General features: G+C 36.4%; 1 protein-coding gene across 1 annotated transcript in view; it reads left to right on the top strand.

The window, feature by feature from the left end:
* Positions 1 to 18,889, top strand: part of LOC128635916 (uncharacterized) — a 58,589-nt gene that overhangs the window by 13,826 nt on the left and 25,874 nt on the right. The window contains exon 2 of the mRNA XM_053689012.1: positions 453 to 595. Coding sequence (XP_053544987.1) covers positions 453 to 595 — 143 coding nt within the window. The remainder of the gene's footprint in view (positions 1 to 452; positions 596 to 18,889) is intronic.

An 18,889-nucleotide genomic window follows, 5' to 3' on the forward strand; every position in this document is an offset into this window, starting at 1 on the left:
TTTGGGTTTGCTTATTACACTGATTTAATTTGGTCCCTATAGTATTATCTATTCCATTATTACCCATTCCCTGGTTGAGCTCTCCTCTCTTTTTGTGTATGCAAATTATGACCTTTGGGTAAGCATCTCTCTACGGATAATGGCAGGTATGGCTGCACCCCACTGATGAAACCCAAAAAAAGCCAAAATTGCTAATCTGAGGTTGCCATGTCTCTCGTTCAGAAGAGGATTGCCTGGTAATTTGGGGCTGGACTGTTTTGTTTAGGCAGGACCATACTGTTATACAGCAGAAAAGAACGGCACATTTTGGGTAAAAAGAGGGGTGGTGACAAGCCCTAGAACAAGCTATAATTATCATTTCTTGATTGTGTATGTTTCTTCTTTTGGGTATACTCTTAACATTAATTTTCTGTATGCTGCCAGGCTTTAATTCTGTAATTTTACTTTACCAGACCACAAGAAGCTTCAGGGGTGCCACGGAACAGCCGATGAAATTGCCTTCCAACTGGACCGGATTATTCTCTCATTTACCTCCTTGATACGCAAACAACTTTATGTTTTAATTGAATCCAGCACACATGAGGAAATTCAGCAGGTTAAGATTTTTTTCATCTGAAACTAAAACAATGAAAAGGGTAGACTATGTTGGGGTCTTGTAGTTTATTTAAGCATTGGGTCTGAGGCTCCTTACTATATGTTTTGCAACATAGAAGAGGGGGTAAGCAGCTAAAAAAGATATCGACATGATATTGATACTGAGTTTATGCACATGTATATATGAGACCAGACTATGAAAGAATTACTTAGGAAAGGTTAATGTATACTTTTGAGTCAAATTGATATAGGTGCATCCAGAGTCTACCCGAGAGGGTGAATTTGTTTAATCTAAGTTTGACGGTGTTTGGCCACACCAGACTCTGTAGTATTTGCCCAGACAAAGGCGAGCACTAGGGATTTGCACTATATCAAATAGTACATAATATACATACATCTGGGACACTATACTATATTGATTGACAGAACTTTATATGAATTTAGATATATTGCGATCAACACTCATTGGAAGTATACTGTTTATTACTAACTGACAGTATACAAACAAATATGGAAGCTAGTCTGGAGGAGAGGACATTTTTTTCACTTAAATCCCTACAGGAGAGGAATAACAGTACACAGGACTTTGACATCATCTTTTGTACTGATAGATCTAAATTCCCACTTGGGAAGTTGTTTGAGGAGATGGAGTTCCTTTTAATTAGTTTACAATTAGTTTACAATCGCCTAACCCACTTCCTGTCCGTCAACTCCTTGCTTGACCCCCTGCAATCCGGATTCTGCCCCAAACACTCAAATGAGACTGCCCTTACCAAGGTTACGAACGATCTTCTCTCTGCTAAAAATATTGGACACTACTCTATACTCATCTTACTTGACCTCTCAGCTGCCTTTGACACAGTTGACCACACCCTCCTCCTACAGACCCTTAGCTCTTTTGGCCTTTGTGACACTGCTCTTTCCTGGATTCACTCCTATCTTTCTCACAGATCTTTTTCTGTGTCATTTGCTGGCGACTCCTCCTCTCCAATGCCTCTGTCTGTTGGAGTACCTCAAGGATCTGTTCTGGGTCCTCTACTCTTCTCCATTTATACTTCTTTGCTGGGTAAACTTATCAACAGTTATGGCTTCAAATATCACCTCTATGCTTCATGCTGATGACACCCAGATCTACGTCTCCACCCTTGCTCTTTCTCCCACTGTCCTCTCTCATGTCAGCGACTGCTTATCTGGTATTTCTTCCTGGATGGCCTCTAACCACCTAAAGATTAACATGTCCAAGACTGAGCTCCTTCTTATCCCCACTTCAAGCTCTACACCGACTTCTGACTTCTCTTTCCTTGTTGATGGCATCACCATTTTCCCATCGCCCCAAGTCCGCTGCCTCGGAGTTACACTTGACTCAAATCTATCCTTCTTCCCCCATATCCAGTCGCTTTCTACATCCTGCAGCAACCATCTACGTAATATTTCAAAGATTCTACCTCTTCTGTGTGCTAACACCACAAAGCAAATAATCCATTCCCATGTTATTTCCCGACTTGACTACTGCAATAACCTGCCTACTGGCCTTCCTCTTTCCCGCCTCTCCCCCCTTCAATCCATCCTAAATTCCTCTGCAAGGCTGATCCACCTTTCCCGCTGCTCTGTATCTGCTGCACCTCTCTGCAAGTCCTTTCATTGGCTCCCCATTCACAGCAGAATTAAATTCAAAATTCTCACCCTTGCATACAAAGTGCTCACCAACACCGCTCCCCTCTACCTATCCTCTCTAATCAACAAGTATACTCCAGCTCGCCCACTAAGATCCAACAATAACCTGCTCCTTGAATCTGCGACTATCACCTCTTCTCATGCTAGACTGAATACAGTTAGGCAAAGAGAGCCAAAAATTTGGCACTTACGGTCCTGGAACTTTTATGGGGGTGAAAAAGCCGGTGTTTCTCCTTTGAGCTGGAGGAGAGATGGTTCAAGCTGTTTAGCTCAGCGTTGCGAGTTTTCTCCTTCCGGGTTCAAGGGTGATCAGTTGCTGCCTGTGACAGGTAATGGATGTCCGTGGATCGCATCAAAGAAGAACTGAAAGTAGAAAGAATGGGACAGGCGCAGCCTGACTCAAGTGAAATACAATTTATTTGAACAGTAAGTGCACAAGACAAGTGGCTACTTACAAACATTAAAACATTCAAAGCATGTGTTAAAGCAATTTCCAAGGTGAAGACTGCCGCAAAAATTCACACTGTACTTGTTGAAAACACCTTCCAAGTGGTGTCAGTGGATGCAGTGTTAATGCAGATAGTCTTAGAATATGATGACAATGTCTCTACGCGTTTCGTCTGGGTTCGCCCAGACTTTGTCAAGAGTGATTCTGTTCTGTGCTCCAACCGGCTTATAAAGGAGCTAATACAGGTAAAGTTCATAGGTAAGCCTATAGAATGCCACCTGTGTTACAACCTGTTTTCCAATCCCTGACAGGATAACAAAGCTGAATGCTAAGATCAGATGTGTTGCAAATAAGTAAATACATTCATAAGAAATACATTAATAATAGAAATACATTAATAAAAAAACATTAATAAAAACAACCATTAAAACAGTTTACAAATGTGCAATCTTATGTAGATAAAAGCCTAAAAAATGAATATAATATGATAATGTTTCTAAAATTGAATAACTCTATAATTTAAAATGGTAATACTTCACTGAAAGGTTCAAAAAGATGTCAGCATTGTGGAGCCAAATTTAATTGTTAAAGTTGTCAAATACATAATCTAGTCTGTATCAAAAAGTGCAGTTAAAAATTGATAAAAAATAGATAATGAATATTTGTTAAATATTTGATAAATAAAGTATTGTTATTAGTATCAATTAAAGGGGTCACTAATTGGGGGGGGGGGGGCTTTATTAAAATAATTACATAAATGCCTGTAAATCTAATTCTAAATTTAAGCCAGCAGGGTGCATAGCGTCCAGTTGGTATATCCAAAAGGATTCTCTGCGTCTTAGTGTCAGAAGTCTATTAGGATATTTGTTTGGCGGGATCCAGTCTATAACTTGGATTTTTAAACACTTGGGATCAGAGTTGTGATATAATCTAAAATGTTCAGGTACACTATGTGTTTTTAGACCATTTTTAATATTATTAATGTGTTCATTAAATCTAGTACGTATGTTCCTTTTGGTTCTCCCTATGTAAATCATCTTACAGCTGCAGCTCAAAAGATACACTACAAATGTAGTGCTGCAGTTGCATTTATATTTTTGTTTAAGTTTTTGTACCTCCTGAACTAGTAAAATTTATGTTCTTGTCTATATATTTACACATCCCACATCTTGCTACCCCACATTTGTATGTGCCAGGTTTTTGTTGTAACCATTGTAGGGTAGTGGTACTTGTTTTTGGTTTCCCTGTTTGGCGTAGCTTGGTGGGTGCTAGTATGTTTTTAAAATCAGTGTTTTTCCTAAACGTGACTATTGGTTTGTCTGATAAAATCCTTCCTAAAATGGGATCTGCTTTTAATACCCCCCAATGTTTGTTTAATATGTTCTGGATCTCTTTGGAACCCTGATTGTAAGTTGTTACAAATCTAACATTATCTTTGTTACCATGTTGTTTTTCTATTTTGCGTGGTTGTAGTAATGTTTTCCTGTCCATTAGTTGTACCCTTTCTTTAGCCTGTTGGATTGTGGCTACTTCGTAGCCTTTTTCCAAGAATCTGGCATCTAAAATATTTGCTTCATATTTAAAATCACTATCCCTGGTACAGTTCCTTTTGATTCTCTGGTATTGACCCAGGGGTATGTTGGTTTTCCACCTGGGTAAATGACCACTTTTGGCGTTAAGGAAGCCATTCTTATCTGTGGGTTTGCGAAAATTCTTAACTGCCACCTTGTTATTTTCATCTGCGAATAATACTAAGTCTAAGAACTCAATCTGTTTTTTATCAATCTTGGATACAAATTTAAGATTGAAAGTATTGGAATTCATATGGTTTATGAATTCTTTGCTCTTAACTTCACTGCCTTTCCATATTATAATTACATCATCTATGTATCTGTAATAACAAATGAGATTATTAATGTATGGATTATTGGACCAGATGTATTTGTCCTCAAAGTTGTGCATATAAAGATTCGCATAAGATGGGGCGAAAGTCGTCCCCATCGCAGTTCCTTGTATCTGTTTGAAAAATTGCTCATTAAAAACAAAATAATTATGCGAAAGTATGACGCTAATGCTTTCTAGAATGAATTCTAAGTGTATCATGGACTTGATATCTCTATTTAGGGTCTCGTTTATTGCTTTTATGCCAAGATGATGTGGGATGCATGTATATAATGAAGATACATCACATGCAATCCATAAGTAGTCACTTTCCCAATTCATTCCTTCAAAAATATTTATGGTGTGTATGGTATCTCTGAGATATGCCCTAGTTTTTTGTACCACTGGTTGTAAATAGTGGTCTATGTAAATTGAAAGATTGTTTGTTAGAGAGCCAATTCCAGAGATGATTGGCCTGCCTGGCGGTGAATCTAAGGTTTTGTGAACCTTTGGCAGGTGGTAAAATGTGGGTATAGATGGGAAATTTTCAGATAAAAAGTTGAATTTGTCATTATTCAAGATATTATTGTTTTTTGCTTCTTTCAGGATGTTGTTCAACTCTTTTTTATACTTAAGAGTGGGATCAAAATTTAATTTTTTATATGTCATTGGGTCATTAAGGATCCTATGAGCCTCTGTTAAATAGTCCCCTCTATTTTGCACAACTAGCCCCCCACCCTTATCGGCTGCCCTGATCACTATGTCCTGATTGCTTTGCTAATTTTTTAGAGTTTTCCTTTCATCTCTGGAAAGGTTGTCATTGTATTTGTTTGTCCAATTTTTGTCTTTTTTATTCCAAAGTTTGGTGAGATCGCTGCAAACTAATTTATTGAATGTGGTTATGAATTCCCCTTGTGTTGAATAGGGATAAAAACTGGATTAACATTTAAAGTGACTGTGTTGGATAGTTTCTTCATACTCATAAACACTTAGGTTTAAGAGATCCTGTTGATTTTGTGAGAGAGTTGTGAAATTTTCCTCACGTGTGATTAGATCATTGAGTATTTCTAGAGTCGATTGATCTGAATGATCTAATGTAGTGACCATAGGTGTAGATGTAATAGGTGTGGACTTTAAAAAATATCTTTTTAGTGTAAGGTTTCTAATATATTTCTGAAGATCTATATAAGTTTGAAATTTATCCGGTGCTTTTTTGGGGGCAAAATTGAGACCCTTAGCTAGAAGATTAATTTCTTTACTGCCCAGAACTGTATCTGAAAGATTAAAGATGTTGGCTTTATTCTCTTCTACTTAATTCTTTTCGTATTTGAGTAATTGAATCTGTCTCCCCCCTCTACATCCCCGCTTGGTCTTCTTCATTTGCCTGGTGTGATTCTCGTGTTCCCCCCTATTTGTTCTATTGCTTCTGTGGAGTTCCAAAATCTCCCTGTTGGGGAGGTTGCTAGGTCTAAAAAATGTAATTCGTGACTTCTATTGCTTTGATCCCTTTCTTTATTAGTATTCCTCAAATTTTGTGCCATCTTAGGTTTTGCCCCTTGAGTGTGCCAATTGGGATGTTGATAAATTTCCTGTTCTTGATTGGTCAATGTATAAAATCTATTATAAGTTGGAACTGCCGAAGCATGATGTCCATAATTATCAATAGATCTATTTTCTCTCATGTAAGGAGGTGTGAAGCAATTGGAATTATTCTTTCTCCAAGTGTTTTGTTTTGGGGTATTTGAGAATCTATTCTTATATGCTGGTTTGTATGTGTCTTGATGGTTTGAGTGGGTTACCTGGTTATGATTTTTATTTGTATATCCCCTATCGTTTGATCTATTAGACCCTCCATATGAAATGTGAGGTGCATTTTTACAGATGGTTTCTGTCTTGTTCAAATGTCTGAGAAGTCTCTGCTCTATGGCTATTCCCATTATGATTAAAAATCTGACGTGTCTCCTGTTTGTGATGGGGAAAATTATATGTATTGGTGTTTTGTCTGGTTCCATTTTTGTGTGTTGTTTCTATGTTTCTTGGAGTTGAAAAATGTACTCTTTTGGACATGCCAGATGAGGTGGAATCTTCCCTATTCCTAAGTGTCTGTTGACACATGTTTGTGTTTTCTACCTCACTTGTAGGGTCATCTTTGATTTTATATGTGTGTACTCTATCGTGTAGGTAGTCGTCTTTATCCCTACATAATTTTTTATATTTGGCTTTCATGAGATCTGAACCATATTTTTTGTTTCTCTCCTGAATACTGTCATTTATTTTTTTCCAATATTCATCTGTTTGAAAGTTTTGGGCAGTAGATTGTCTAGAGAGCTCTTGATTTTATCTAATTTGTGCTCTCTATATCTAGTTAAAATCCTAATAAGGGTTAGAGAACAGTCGTGGAAAGCTTTATCCCACTCTGTGCTGTATTCAACCTCTTCAAGGTCGAAGGCTGTTTTTTTGTATAATCTTAAACTCCTGGGGACTATATCATGTAATAAATAATTGTCTAGAAGAATAAGATCCTGCCACTCCTTGGTGTCATTGTTTAATAACTTTTCTAATTCTTTGAAAAGAGTGTTAGGATCCAATTGTTCCAAATTATTGGTAACCACATTTGTCTGGGCTAATAAATCCATAGCCCGCTTTCTATAGTGTCTATTGGGACAATCTCCAAAGTTATAGGTACTCATTATAATTCGAGTGTGTTTTTAACCATATACTGAGACTATTATGGGCGAATTAGTTATACTAAGATGGTTCTGATATAACCTATAAATAGTATCTGTAATGTTAGGTTGACAACCAAAAGTAAAAGAAACAAAAAAAAAAAATTATGTATATATATATATATATAAAAAACACAAAACACCCTAATGGAAATGAATAGTACAAACAATAAAGTACGTTCTGACAACGTGTGACTTGCCAGTAACAGAGATATGCACACCAAATGAAGTGTCAAACAGTCAAGCAATAATATGATCTAATGTTTGTTGAGAACGAGTGTGTATATAGCTACTCACGTGATCAGGATGCTGATATTATTAGATGGTTTCGGCTTAAATATTAATTCCGACCGGCACTCTGTGAGTTAGATAACTGAAGATAAACAGAATGCTAATGTATACTAAACAGTGTCGGTTTTGAGATTACTGCCGACTAGCACCCTGTGAGTTAAGTGACTGTATTTGTGAGTGCTCAGCAGTGTCGGCTTGTTGCTTCGTTCCGACAAACACTTTATGCAATGAATAGCTAGGGGTTGGAATACAACAATGTATGCTAACAGTATTAGACTGAAGACAATTGATATAATGGCAAAGAACTGTTAGTCAGTGGAGTAATCAGTGTTATCGGATGAATTAAAACTGAGTCGGCTTTGTAATTAGATTCGACAGAACTCCATGCAGCCAATAGTCATCAGTTAGCAAACAATGTATGCCCAAAATGATAAGCTCAGTTAGATCCAATGTAGTGCCGAAATTTTGACAGTTGATGAGATGTATAAGTAAATTATGTTTCCAGGACTAAAAAAGCAGCCAAAAATTTAACGAAACAAGAGAAAAAGAATACAGTTAGGCAAAGAGAGCCAAAAATTTGGCGCTTACGGTCCTGGAACTTCTATGGGGGTGAAAAAGCCGGTGTTTCTCCTTTGAGCTGGAGGAGAGATGGTTCAAGCTGTTTAGCTCAGCGTTGCGAGTTTTCTCCTTCCGGGTTCAAGGGTGATCAGTTGCTGCCTGTGACAGGTAATGGATGTCCGTGGAACGCATCAAAGAAGAACTGAAAGTAGAAAGAATGGGACAGGCGCAGCCTGACTCAAGTGAAATACAATTTATTTGAACAGTAAGTGCACAAGACAAGTGGCTACTTACAAACATTAAAACATTCAAAGCATGTGTTAAAGCAATTTCCAAGGTGAAGACTGCCGCAAAAATTCACACTGTACTTGTTGAAAACACCTTCCAAGTGGTGTCAGTGGATGCAGTGTTAATGCAGATAGTCTTAGAATATGATGACAATGTCTCTACGCGTTTCGTCTGGGTTCGCCCAGACTTTGTCAAGAGTGATTCTGTTCTGTGCTCCAACCGGCTTATAAAGGAGCTAATACATTATTTCTCCAATTTAAAAACTAAACATGGTATACACAGTAAAAATATCGGGTTTTACGCGTTTCGGTTGGTGCCGTACTCATAAACCTGATTAGACACAGGTAAGTGCCTTCTTTAAAAGGATACAACCTGAATGGCTATTGGTTGGTGTGAATGCAGACCCCTATTAACCATTTAGTTACAAAATGAACACAAACAGTATCACTCATTAAAGCAGTTGTTTGATCAAGTAAGTTCAAAAAGACACACGATTACATTTGTATTAGCAATAGTGAATATCAGATAAAAGGAAAACAATTTCTTAAACGGTCTCAATAAAAATTGCGTTACAAAACATTACAAAAAATATTGTATGGGCAAACCATGTTACGTTTTATGCACACATATAAACAAGTTTTGATTTTAAATAGACATTTTCGAAATAAGTAATATCTTAACCAAACAAGTTTGAAAACAATTAGTTTTATAACATGGGTGCTACAAAATAGTTTGTTATTGTAACTATAGCAATTAAACAATGATATTTTGAACTGAGATTCACCTTTTAGATATACTATTGGTGTGTAGATGAACACTGGATCTATATGAAGGTTTGAGAATATTACAGTTAGTCTATAAACAACTCTGTAATAGGCACATTTCGCATCTTTGATGGTTTCATAGTTTTTATGATTATTTGATATTTAGGAAGATGAGTGTATGTATGCAAGGAGATAGACAGGATGATAGTACAATTTGTGTATATAAAATTGAGATTGAACTTAAAGTAAGACATGGATGTTCCGGACCATGAACCCACTATTTCCAATGGTTGATGATATCAAACTCAGAGTTAAATCCCTGAGGAACCTGAGTATTGAGCTTCATGATCCAGTACACCTCCTGTCTCGCTAGAAGTTGATCTCTATCACCCCCCCCGGGTGGTAATTTTACAGTTTCAATGCCTCTCCATCTAAAGGATCCAGTGTCCTTGCCGTGTACCTCTATAAAGTGCCTTGATAATGTTGAACATGGCTTTTCGTATTTGATGTAGCCTAAGTGTTCACGGATTCGTGTACGCACCTCCCTGCTGGTCATTCCAACATACTGTTTGGAGTGTGCTTGACACTCTATGAGGTACACGACATAGGTACTGGAGCACTTAATGCATCCTCTAGTGGCAAATTTTTGTGAAGTGGTACATGAGTAGAATTCTTTACTCTCAGTGATGGAATCACAGGCTTTACATCTGTGATCCCGCACTTGTAGGTGCCATTAACCTGCAACCAAGAACTCTTTTTCTGTTTGTTGGAAGGTAAAAGACTAGGGGATAAGAGATTACCCAAAGTAAAATTTTTCGAATATACACATTTAAATCCTTTTTCCACAGTTGATTTTAAGTGTACATCTCCCAATAAAATGAGAAAGTATTTTTTAATGATGTTACATACTGTGGAAAAGTCTAAGGAGTATTGGGTAATAAATGTGAGAGGTCTGTCCTCCCTATTCTCACTTCTTTGAAACTTTTTGGGATTTTTTTCTGATATAGCTGTACTATAGCTGGCTATATTGTTAAACTGTTTTGATGGATATCCTCTATTTTTTGGCCTCTGCTTAACTTCCCTGCACTCCTCAAGGTAATCACTATCTTTGTTGCAAATTCTCCTGGCTCGTAAAAACTGACTCTTCATGATACCATTGAACACATGAGGCAGGTGCCCACTTTTTCGGTGTAAGATTGTGTTCCCTGAGATGGGTTTTCTGTACAGTTTTGAGTTGATTTTATGTGTTGCTGAGTCTCCTATTAGGGTAACATCCAAGAAATTGACCACTTGACTATGCCACTCATATGTGAATTTGAGACCGTGTCTTGCGTCATTTAGGTATTGAAAAAATGTGACTGCCTGTTCTTCAGTGGATGACCATATAAAAATAAGGTCATCAATGAAGCGACGGTAAAACACCACTTCTGCTCTGAGGGGGCTGTCACCTCCAAAGATAAAAAAACGCTCAAGCCAGCCCATGAATAAATTCGCATAAGAGGGGGCAAATTTTGCCCCCATGGCTGTACCTTGTTTTTGGAGGTTAAAAAACCCCCTCAAGCAGAAGTAGTTATGCTCAAGTAAGTACTTAGTGATATGTTAGAGATACATGATATTGTCTGTAGTCAGATCTGCGCTAGATGTTAGAAAATATTCAATCGCCTCCAACCCCATGTCGTGGGGTATGCTGGAATACAAAGAAACCACATATATGGTTAGCCAGCTGTAGTGTTCTTGCCATTCAATGCACTCCAGCATACCCAACACATGAGAGGTATCGCAAATGTAACTTGGCAAAGCTAGGACATAAGGTTGGAGTATTCCATCTAGCCAGTCACACAAAGGCTCTAGAAGAGAACCTATCCCTGATTTAATGGGACGACCTTTGACATTGGTCACACTTTTGTGAACTTTGGGCAGATGATGGAAGATGGGGATGATGGGATGTTTCACATAAAGGGAATCCGCTGTTTGCTGATCCAGGATTCCCAATTCCACCCCATCATCCAGCATCTGCCCAAGCTCATATTGGAAACATTTTGTGGGATTTTGTTCCAAAACCGAATATGTGTCAGAGTCTGTTAATTGGCGTAGTGCCTCATTGACATAATGCACACGGTTAATTGTCTGATGACAATTGAATCATTGTTCTGTATTGAAATAATAGCCTCTTTTTCTGACCTAGAGAGGTTGTGTGTGGTAGGTGTGGTTGATGTACTTAATTTATGTAAGTCCTCGACTACACGTTTATGAAACACCTCCAAGGATTTATCTCTGTGGTGTATAGGGTAAAAATTGGAGGTGACTTTTTTTTTTGGAAAGTTCGTATTTATTTCTTGATTGACTGATGTAGATTCCCTTTCCAAACTTTCCAAGGAGGCAACGCTGCAGGCCTTCTGAAAGCTAAGAGAGAAAAGACATGTGGGTTCCATAATATCATTTGGATATGAACCTACATCATCGGTTTTAGCTGACACATCAAAATGTTTGTTTAAAGTTATTTTTCTAATAAAACGATTAAGATCAATAATCGTTTGAAAAAGATTGAACTTTCTATTTGGACAAAAGCCCAAACCCAGTTCCAAAATCTTAAGTTCTGCTTTATTTAGTGTATAAGAGGACAAATTTATGACACTACTCGATGGAATCATTTGGTCAGCCTGGGGTCTCTCAGGGTATACCTGTGTTTGGGGGTATGTACTTGTTTCCCCCCGCCCCCCATGTGTTTTTGTGCCCCATGAAAAACCTGCGGTATTGGAGTTTCCTGTTGTTGTGTACCAATTTCAGAATGTGCATACTGCTGAACAATAGGACTATCATGTTTCTTGGCCTGAGCAATCTTAGGTCTAGCACCCAAATTTGATGGTATGTCATTGGATGTTGTGGATTCAGCTTCTTCGCCCTCCACCTCTAAATCATTATTATAATAATCATTACCAGATCCCTCATCACCAGAAGTGGATGCCCCCTGTGATGATAAATCATCATCCGTGGTTTCAGGGTCAGCGAAAGTAACTCTTTTTTTAGACTTATTGTTCTTTCTCTTCTTGTGGTGAGGGATAAAGGATTGTACTTCTGTTTGTACAACTAAACCCTGATTGGCACCTGAGGTGTTTAAATTAGTGTGGGTGGTTTTATTTTGTTTTTGGTTGGCTTTGGTGATGCGCTTGTTATTAAAGTTTCTTCTATGGCGCTTATTATTTTTCTGCCAAATAAAGACTTGATTATCCAAATAGTCTTTTTGATCTCTTAGAAACTTTGTGTGTTTTATAGAAATTAAGTCCTGTCTAGAGGACTCAACAACATCTCTTAGCATTACATCAAAACCCACATATTCATCACTTGACTTAAAATTATTTAACTCAGTCTGTAGCTTAGCAATATTACTTCTAACTACAATCAATTGGTCAGTCTTGAATTTAATCAGCATACTCATAAGTCTCAGGGAACATTCAGAAAGTATCTTGTTCCATTCTCTGATAAAGTTCTGACCAGATACTTCGAAATTAGGGAATTCTTTTACTCTTAGTCCCCTTGGGATCATTTGTAGGGCTAAATATTTGTTCAGAATCCAAGAGTCCAACTTCAATCTTATCTCCTTAAGTCTCAAAATCTCTAAATTGTGAAATAAGTCCCCCAGCTTGATGTATATTGATGCTGCTGAGAAAAAATCCTCAAGTTCCAATCCTTCTAAATCTTGATCATTTAAGCTTAAAAGTGAATAGTACTGTGTACATTCTAGTGTATTCTCCATGTTATAAAGCTATAAAGAGTATCAGGCAAACCAGATTCGGTAATACTTCGGGTAACCCCAGAGTAAAGGAATTCAAAATATAAACAAAAGTTAGTTCTGTGGAAAACCCGTGATTAACCGAAAAAATATTAATAAAGCAGTCCACAGCTCTGTATATAAGTTCAAAACAGAGAGGCGATACAGAATGCACTGTTAAGCATGTGTCCCCAAGACACTGTTGAGCAAGATTGCCGCACAGCACTCATGTAATGGTATATTAAATGTCAGCACTAATGTTGGACTTGTTCCCCCGCAAGAGCGGGGACATCAAAAAACTTACAAGAAACAGCAAAAACACAAAGAAATTCACAAAACAAAAGAAGACTAGAGGTAGAATAGGGAGAGGAACCTCTAAACAAAACAATAAAAAGATAATATCAACTAAATCAGACATTAAATCTGGTATCTTTAATATTAGTCAAATGACTTTGAACGAAAAACAAGAAGAAGTCCTAAGTAAAGGCCTCACTTTTGCCCCTTCATGCAAGTTGAATAAATTCGAAACGCTAATCAATATTAATCAGTATATACGTAAGATCACTCTAAAAAGATATTTTCTAAAAAATCCGGTACAATACAAATCAATAACTGATAAAGATGACTATTTACATACAGAATATAAACCCAAGTCTGCCTTTTATCTAATTAATGAGAAAAGCGAACATATCAAACTCTATGAACAAAATATTAAGAAAGATCTGATATCACTAGATCAGACCAAACCACTGAGGAACAATCTAACTAAAGTACTAACCGAATTAAAAAATAATAAAGAGATAGTGATAAAGCCAGCTCACAAGGGGGGAGGGATTGTAGTTATGGACACTGAGTATTATATAGAAGAATCTAATAGATTGTTAAACGATAAAACCACATATAAGAAGCTATCAATGAATCCACTTCAGAAACAAACCAAACAATTAGACACTCTTTTAAAGAATGCCAGTACAGAGGGCATCATCAACCAGTCAGAATTTAATTTTTTAGTTATAACTCACCCTAAGACCCCCCACTTTTTATTTTTTACCAAAAGTACACAAACATAGAACCAAACCTCCAGGCCGCCCTATCATATCAGGGATAGAATCACTTACTAGCAACGTATCACAGTATGTAGATTTTTTCCTTCAGAAATATGTGGTAAATCTGAAATCATACCTCAAAGACTCAACACACTTTCTTAACTCAATAAAAAACTTCATCTGGCAGGATAATTATATTTTCGTCACCTGTGACGTGAGTTCACTTTACACCAACATTTCCCATAAATTAGGTCTATCAGCAGTTAAAATTTATTTAGATAGGGATGATATACTCCCAATTAAACAAAACAAATTTATTCTCGATTGTATAGAATTCATTTTAACAAATAGTAGTTTCCTGTTTAATGATGACATTTTCTTGCAAATAAAGGGTATTGCAATGGGCACAAGGTTCGCCCCCAGTTATGCCAACTTGTTCATGGGCCACTTTGAAGAACTTTATATTAATAACGGCCCATGGGGGGCGAACCTTGTGCACTATTGCAGATACATCGACGATATTTTCCTAATATGGAAAGGAGACACTGAATTATTAGATTTATTTATCACTGATATAAATAAGAATGACATGGGCTTATCTTTTACCCATGAATACAGTAGTAGTAAAATCCATTTTCTCGACATTGAAATAGAGATCACTAATAACCAAATACAGACAAGAACATATTTCAAAGATATAGATGCCAACAACTATATACATTCTGAAAGCTGTCATTTAACAAAATGGAAATCTAATATTCCCAAAAGCCAATTTATGAGGATTAAAAAGAACTGTTCCTCTCAAGACAGCTACCAGTTGCAATCTCAAATCCTCACAGATAGGTTTATAGATAAAGGGTATGATCCAGTTAATATTAAGAAGACACAATCCGAAGTGGCCAATATAAATAGAGATACCAGAAATGGAATAGCCTGGGACTGACTTACCTCACACAATTCATAGATCAGGAGACTCATCTAATTAAAACTTTCGAGAGACTAAAGCAGGAATTTAAACTAAGCAATAAGGATTTCTTTGCGTATTTACAGGCTAGACATTACCTCTTTTCACTTATCGATAAATATGGTTGGTCTTGGTCTTGGGGGAAGTTAGATTGCTGGCCGATCCTTGTTAAAAGTAATTTATTTTCCATTTCTACCTGGTACGACCTGTTGGTCAGCCAAAAGGGTGAACTCAATTTAGATTACATATCGCAAAATTGGAATCTAATGTCTCAAGATTTAGACATTGGGCCAAACCAGGTGGAAAAGTCTATAGCCACGATAACACAAACTACTCTATCTGCTAGTTGGAGGGAATCACACATTAAGCTGTTATATAGAACCTATTACACTCCACTTAAAGGATTTAAATGGCATAATTTCAATTTTAATGCTTGCCCAAAATGCTCCTTCCCAGCGGCAGACCTAGTCCATATGATATGGACTTGTCCTCGATTAACGCAGTTTTGGCGGAAGTTAGAATTTTGGCTTATTAGGGCGTTAAAATTGCCTCCTCTCTCTCTCTCTTTGGCAGAAGTAGTTTTTCTTGTTGAATCCCCTTCTACTCATAACTCTAAAAAAATAATGAATATGACAATCTTGGCTGCAAGGAACTTAATTTTTAATAAATGGCGAGACACCTCAACTCCGAGTATATCAGAAGTTAAAAATTACATGAAAAAGCAATGTATCATTGAGCAGATGGATATAACCTTGACTTCCGAAAGGGAAATAATTATTTTTCTCCAGAAATGGGCCAGATTCATTAAAATCTTCCCCCAGGAAGAAATAGATAATTTAATATATCCCCTTAGACATTCCGAGACAGTTTTACTAGGGTGTTGGTAAAGAAGGGCCTCCTTCTTTTTTTTTTTTTGCCCTCCCCCATCCCTACCCCCCGTAGTTGTTACATAAACAACGGATGAATTGAAATTCTGTTTAGAAAATTAATGGCTTTAATTATATGTGTATTCTAAAAACTGTTGAATTCTATTATGCTATATTATGTTTACAAGGTATTTATTTCCATCTATCCTCATGTTCTCTAAAATGAGATTTTTTTTTTAATGTATATTTACTCTTGTCGAGGATTGATGACTATTTGTTTATGTTGTGAAATTATCTAAAACTGAATAAAAATTATAAAACAAAAAAAATAAAAAGATAAATAGAGATACACTACTGACAACTAGATCAAAGAAAAAAAAACAATAACTTAAATAATAAACATGATGACCTTTTTATACCATTCATAACGGATTTCAGTTCACAACATGTAGAAATTAAGAAAATTTAAAAAAAAACATTGGTATCTTTTAAAACAGGATCAAGTCTTAGGGCATAATATAAAAAAACAACCGGATATTATTTTCAGGAAAGCAAGAAACTTAAAAATGATACTCTCACCTAGTGAGTTTAAAAAATATAATCAATCATCTGATAGAGACCTGTCAGGTAAACAACTTAGCGGCTACTTTCCATGTATCACCTGCAAATCCTGCCAGTACAGTACAAAACTAAAAGAACTCCATTCCCCTACAACCAAATACTACACTAAAATAAAAGAAATAATCAGATGTATAGATAAAAACATCATTTACTGTATACAGTGTTCTTGTACACTTTTCTACTTTGGACAAACTAGTAGAATGCTAAAAGATAGGATTCGAGAACATCTGTTAAAGCTAGAACATGAAGCCACAGACACCAAACTCTATTCCCACTTTAAAGAAGTTCATCAGGGTAACCTAAAACACCTTAAATTTTGGGGAATAAAAAAACTCAAGCTAAATAAAAGGGGAGGAAACATGAACACCCTTCTCACTAAAAAGGAAGCCGAATACATATTTCATTACAATACACTCTACCCAGACGGTCTTAATTCTGAATTAGACTTGAATTCACTTATCTAAAAAACAAAACAAACATAACTCTTTCAAGTTAAAAAACCAAATAAACATACTTTTGTTAAAGAAACTAAACAAACCTATTCCTGCTAAGTCAAAAAACTAAACAAATATAGTCGTTTTAAGTTAAAATTGGTTTTTGTGCAAATGTAGAATTACTATTCAAATGACATTCATGCAGCTTCTAAACCTAGATCTCTATATATACTGAGATCTAGTTTCAAATCACTATGTGCTTAATTTTTGTCCTTGTTGTTTTTTGTCCCTCTGAGCCCAATTGACCATATTGTCAAATCCTTGTCCCCTTATGAGATCTTAGTAATCCTCTAAGATAACCAATCACTGTTTATGTAAAGGTCAATTCCACCTTTCTTTACATTTATTTTGTGTCCAATTTTTTACTCAGGGTTAATTCATCCCCCTGAAAGTTTACGTCAATTATCCATATGTATATTACTACATTAAATAATCTTTACATTATCACTTTCAATGTTAGTTCACTACACCTGTCTAACTTCACTATATTCAAAATGGATGTATGTATCCCAACATCTAGATCACAGTCGACTATCTCTAGCCCATATATCTCTTTAAATAGAAGATTTTATCTCCTAGTCACTATATAAACATGACCTCTTGTTCCCAGAATTTTAATCTCTATCATTAACATGCACTCTTGCTTTCTTTTTTTCTTTTTCTTTTGCTTCTTTTCCTTAGTCACATTTTATCCTATAAAGTATAAATTGACTAACCATACGTGGACACTATTTTTTCCATTATATAAGTGAAGACGTATCTAGAAATACCTTTAAGGAGCACATAAATTGACACAGTATATTATACAACAAATATAAATTTAAAAAACTTTTTCGGTAAACCTGCCTAATTTTACTATACTCTTAGTATATTTGAGCATCCTTATACATCTAGATCAGTCAACCATCACTAGCCTATAAATTTCTTTTAATATAATATTCTATCTCCTAGACACTGTACTAACATGACCTCTTGTTCTCAGAATCCTAATTTCAAGCATTAATATACACTCTGGTAAATCTAAGAGAAATAAAAAAGTATAAGTACACCAAGTCGAGTTAAAACATTGTAAGTTTTTAAACTGCATACATTTTTATTTTCAATTTTTATTAGCATTATTTTCAAATTTTTACTAGCATTGTAAAATGTATTTATTTCTAATAATTTCTGCTGCTTAGATTGTATATCTCTCTAATGTTTCCCAATTGTCACGCAAATTTTATGCTAATCAACAATCACAAGACAGATGATTCACAAATACAACACACCTTGTGGGAGTCAAATTTTGACCTATCAAGAAAAACATGAGGATATTTAAATCTGTTCCACACCACAATGAGCATCTTGATAAAGGCCTACCCGGCTGAAACGCGTAGATTTGCTCATCTGCACACCATTTATTTGGAGAACCCGGTTATAGTAGGTGAGGTGCATTAAAGCCGTTTTAAAGTTGTAAGCGGTGTATACATGTGCGTAATTCCTCACCCAGGATCTATCTACCGAGTTCTCACTAAGTCTATCTATGAACTATTATACCTACTAAACGGATCTCCAAGCCTGTGATCACCCACACCGGAACAGGTAATAGGACCTGGAGGTACAGCCTGCAAGTTAAGTCTAGGCTGCCAGCAAAATACCTCTGCCCCAGGACTCACCTGCAACTTAGCCACGGCAACATACAGGCTATCCAGACGCAGTAGGATTTTGCACTTTGCAACTGCAGTCTATTAGCAACACCGCTTGCCACCCACATCGCATCGGACATTACCGCCGGAGCGGTTTCCATTCACCATCTACGGCCATAAACATTTCTGTTTCCCTATACAAGTCTATCTAACATTTGAGGACGGTCATCCTATACACTAGTACGGTAAACACTACCAACAAAATTGGGAAACATATGTT

The sequence above is a fragment of the Bombina bombina genome, chromosome 7, assembly GCF_027579735.1.
Source record: "Bombina bombina isolate aBomBom1 chromosome 7, aBomBom1.pri, whole genome shotgun sequence".
NCBI classification, from domain to species: domain Eukaryota; kingdom Metazoa; phylum Chordata; class Amphibia; order Anura; family Bombinatoridae; genus Bombina; species Bombina bombina.